This window comes from Eptesicus fuscus, chromosome 6 (genome assembly GCF_027574615.1).
Source record: "Eptesicus fuscus isolate TK198812 chromosome 6, DD_ASM_mEF_20220401, whole genome shotgun sequence".
In the NCBI taxonomy this organism is placed as follows: domain Eukaryota; kingdom Metazoa; phylum Chordata; class Mammalia; order Chiroptera; family Vespertilionidae; genus Eptesicus; species Eptesicus fuscus.
Window position 1 is genome coordinate 19,122,733 of NC_072478.1, and position 4,641 is coordinate 19,127,373.

The window sequence follows — 4,641 nt, forward strand, 5'->3', positions numbered from 1 at the left end:
TGGCTGTGGTCTGAGGAACAAGTAGCAGGGCCCAAGGCCAGTGCCCAGGCATTTTCAGCCTATAGCATTACCATCAATAGGCCGAGACTTATAAGGAACAATGATAAAGTCAACATTATCAGGAAGAGCAGTTAAAGTACTGATGTATAAGGAATGAGAAACATAAAAGTTAAAATGGAGGTGTCAGATTTTTCTGTAATGAAATTATATAAGTAGTGTGAATAACCAAGCAAAGTTTTTCCCAGTGAATAACACAACTTATGACTATTCTATCTATAAAATAAGAACAACTTCCTTACAATGATATATGTCATTTGAGAATAAATTAATCTTAAGAAATCTATGTTGTCCATGAAATAAACTGGAATTAGCATTCTGATCAAGGTTGGAAAAAACGATGTGAGTTTAGAACAAAGAAGAAAGGGAAAAACTGTCTGTATAATAGACGTAGCAGAAAGTGGAATGAAATGGTTACTGAAATTGTATAGAGAAGTTGAACTCAAACAAAGGAAATTCCGGGAAATAAATAAAACCAGCAAGTTGTACAAACACAATCTGATTAAAATCTCTTAATTTATTGTTTTCGTTCTTGAAGCCATGAAATCAAGTGCACTTTCTCAGACTCAGCACAGCTGTTTTTTTATGGCTGCCTACCCAAAGAATTGTTTCAGGGCCCCTTTTATGTCCTTGTTCCTGAGACTGTAGATGAAGGGGTTCAGCATGGGTGTGACCACGGCATACAACGCTGAGGCTGCTGCACTTGAGTGTGAGCTGTGGGTAGCAGCAGAGCTGAGATACACTCCTAGGCTTGTACAATAAAATAAGGACACAACTGAGAGGTGAGATGCACAGGTAGAAAATGCTTTATACTTCCCCTGAGCTGATGGGATTGCACGTATGGAGGACACTATCTTAGAGTAAGAGTAAATGATACCAATGAGGGGACCACCACCCAGTAGCACAGTTATAAAATACATCACCATGTTATTAAGAAAGGTGTCAGAACAGGCAAGTTGGGCCATCTGACTGAGTTCACAGAAAAAGTGGGCGATTTCCAAGTCTGTACAGAAGGTTAGTCGCAACAACAGTAAACTTTCTAACAAGGAATGCAGAGCACTTGTGATCCAGGACACCAGAACCAGCAGTCCGCAGACCCGGGGGTTCATGATGACTGTGTAGTGCAGAGGGTGACAGATGGCCACAAAGCGGTCATAGGCCATCACAGTCAAGAGGATGTCATCCAACACTACAAAGAATGAGAAAAAATAAATCTGGGTGATGCAGCCTGCATAGGTGATGGATTTGCTCTGTGTCTGGATGTTCACCAGCATCTTTGGGACGGTGGTGGAGGTGACACAGATGTCTACCAAGGACAGGTTGGAGAGGAAGAAGTACATGGGTGTGTGGAGGTGGGAGTCTGAGCTGACAGCCAGGATGATGAGCAGGTTTCCCAACACAGTGATCAGATACATGGAGAGGAAAAGCCCAAATATGAGGGGCTGCAGTGCTGGTTCCTCTGAAAATCCCAGGAGAAGAAATTCTGACACTCCTGTAAGATTCCCTGGTTCCATGAGGTGGGGTGACTTCTAAGAAAGAAGAAAGGAGCATGAGGACTTTTCATACAATCTAGTGTTACTCACGTGGCTCTAAGGCTACAGTGTGTCTCCCGCAGTCAAGAAATTAGTTTCAGTATTTTGGTCTGGATTTGGTTTCATCTAGGACCTTCCTGTGTCATTTCAGAGTAGGAATTTTTGTCCCAATCTCCTTTTTACCTAAGATGTCAGGTATACTATAGTTTTAATGGGAAAATTTTCATGCATTTCAGGAATATGAACTGAGTGCTGACCATGTTTTCAGCATTGTCTGGGCTATGAGTAGAGGGTGCTGAAGAACAAAAATTTGGGAAAAGACTATAGAAGCAAATAATAGAAATACCGATATATAAAAATAACATTACAAATGCTGAAAGATCTGCTCAAAGTTAATATCAGAGTATGTGATGGGCCTTGCATATAATTTAGTCAATCTGTCTCAACCAGAAATGATTTTGCCCTGAGGGGTGTCTGGCAATGTCTGAAGGGATACCACTAAATACCTACAATTCACAAAAAGCAACCCCCTCAATTATTATCCCTCCCCAAATGTCAATGGTAAAAGGTGAGAACACCTAGTTTAGATCAGCACTTCTCCAATTTCCATATTCCTATGCAGTCCCCAGGATTCGGGCTCAAATGCAGAATTTGATGCAGCAGGTCTGGAGGGCTCAGAGACTCTGCATTTCCGACAGGCTCCCTGGTGGTGTGATGCTGCAGGTCCTGGCCTGAGGACCACTCTCTGAGTAGAAAGGCTGTGGTTCTGTGTTAGAGTTAGCTGCAGGTAGTTTTAGGTCTTATGATCCAATTATTGACTTTGAATGGAGTTTTAAAGGAATAATTATTCATGCATTGTAGAGGCTATGATTATATATTGTTTCCTTTATATAAGGGCCCTTGAGCGACACAAAATAATACTGAAAAATGATTTATAACAGGTAGAATAAGAACCTCTAAAAGATGTCCACATCCTAATCCCCAGTACTTTAAATATATTATTTTTTATAGCAAGGGAAACTTAGAGTTGCAGATGGAACAGGGTTGTTAATTGGCTGACTTTATTTTATTTTAAAAATATATATTTTCATTGGTTTCGGATAGGAAGGAAGAGGGAGAGAGAGCTAGAAACATCAATGATGAGAGATAGTCACTGATCAGCTGCCTTCTGCATGCCCCCAATTGGGATTGAATTCACAACCCAGGAATGTGCTCTTCTTTTGTTTTCTTTAAATTTTTATTGTTTAAAGTATTACTTATGTCTCCTTTTCCCCACATTGACCTCTCTCTGGCACTCCCACTCCCCAGCACATGCAGGGCATGTGCTCTTGACTGAAACCCAACCTGGACCCTTCAATCCACTGGCCATCCGTCTATTCACTGAGCCAAACCAGCTAGGGAGCTAAGTGACTGAGTTTAAAATAGAAGATGAGCCTGGATCATCCAGATGGAACTAAGGTAAACACAATGGTCCCCTAGATGCAAAAGGGGAGACAAGATGAAAATGTACACTATTGGTTTTATTTTGTTTAAATATATTTTTATTGATTTCAGAGAGGAAGGGAGACTGAGAAAAAGAAAACAATGATGAGAGTGCATCATTGATTGGCTGCCTCCTGCAAGCACCCTACTTGGAATTGAGCCTGTAACCCCAGATTGTGCCCTTGACTGGATTTGAACCCAGGACCCTTCAGCCCACAGGCTGATGCTCTATCTACTGAGCCAAACCAGCTAGGGCTACACTATTGGTTTTGATGAAGGAGGAAGGGCCCTGAGTGAAGGAATGCAGGTGGTCAGAAATGCAAACTGGAATTGGGAAGAAAACAGATTCTCCCCTGAGCATCTAGAAGGAACCCAGTCCTGCACACATCTTGATATGAGACTCATTTCAGGCTTCTGGCACCTAGGCCTGTATATGTTCACTTTCAACAAAGACTGCAGGAATATTTTACAGCAGCAATGGAAATCTAATGGAGTAATTTATTCAGTAAAATACGATTCATGGATCTTCGTTTAAGTCTCTCTATTCATTAGGTTCCTTGGGTAAGGGCATTTTACAATGGCATCCCACATGAAGTAAAGAAGAAAATTTTAAACTATTTGGAGATATTCCACCCCATTAGCTGGAACAGTGAAGTCCTCATTACATAGATGTAAACTATTGTGAACTATGATGCCTTTGTGTCATTAAGACTTAAGGTACAATGTGTGGCCTTAATTTCTCTATCACTGAACTGTAGGAAGTATTGTTTCTCAGCACACTATACTCTTTGGCTAGAAGATGGTCAGTCCTCAATTTATATTCCCCAAGTGCATGGCAGAATTTCTCATTCAAAGTATGGAAAAATGACCACTGCAGGAAAAGGCTGAGTGTGGGACAGGAATTTCTACTAACTGTGCAATATAGAAAGTAAAAGAGTACAAAACCCCAAAATATGTGCAGCCTCACGAGTGATGAAGGAGAACTATTTAGTATTCCTCTTTAGACTTATTAAATATTTTTCGTGTGAATACCAGTGTGAGAGAAGAGACTGCAATGCATGTCTCACTAACTGCTGTTTCAAGCCACTCATATCTACACTCATTAGTCCGAATCTTTTCAAAGAACACAAAGCAATTTCAAATACATAGTCTTAGAAATTTAATACAAACACTCTAACTTCACTGCATTGTCCTCCACTCCTAATACTCTATCTCCTTCTCCCTGAACAGCAAAGCTCTTCAATATGTTTTTATTTCACTACAGCCATTTTATGCATCTCATTCATTCTACAATGTCATCGAACTGGACTCCCATTCCCACCACCCAATTGTCCACTATGGGTCATATATTGCAGATTCAAAGAGATACATACATATTAACATATTAAGTAAATTGAGTATAAGTTAGTTACTTTACTTAACCAAGCGTACAAACAGAGATAAAGGGTCTCTGGGCTGGGCTGCTTAGGGTCACAGTGACTCAGGTAAAAGCTGACAAGTACCATCCTTTCTGACCCTTTCCTGATGTACCTGCTGCGTTACCAGACTCACCTGGATGGGTCTCTGAGAG

The 4,641-nt window shown here is 40.7% G+C and overlaps 1 protein-coding gene across 1 annotated transcript; it reads right to left on the bottom strand.

Annotated features, from left to right (window-relative positions):
* Nucleotides 1-650: 650 nt before the first annotated feature.
* Nucleotides 651-1,952, bottom strand: LOC103300948 (olfactory receptor 7A17-like). The gene is made up of 2 exons (XM_008157876.3): nucleotides 1,928-1,952; nucleotides 651-1,579 (listed from the first exon to the last, which is right to left on the bottom strand). Exon 2 carries the CDS (start codon nucleotides 1,569-1,571, stop codon nucleotides 651-653), a length of 921 nt encoding a protein of 306 aa, XP_008156098.2. The 5' UTR covers nucleotides 1,572-1,579; nucleotides 1,928-1,952.
* Between the last annotated feature and the right edge of the window lie 2,689 nt (nucleotides 1,953-4,641).

Coding starts and splice junctions, on each gene's coding strand:
- LOC103300948 (XM_008157876.3), bottom strand. CDS start 1,571: ATGGAACCAGGGAATCTTACAGGAGTGTCAGAATTTCTTCTCCTGGGA.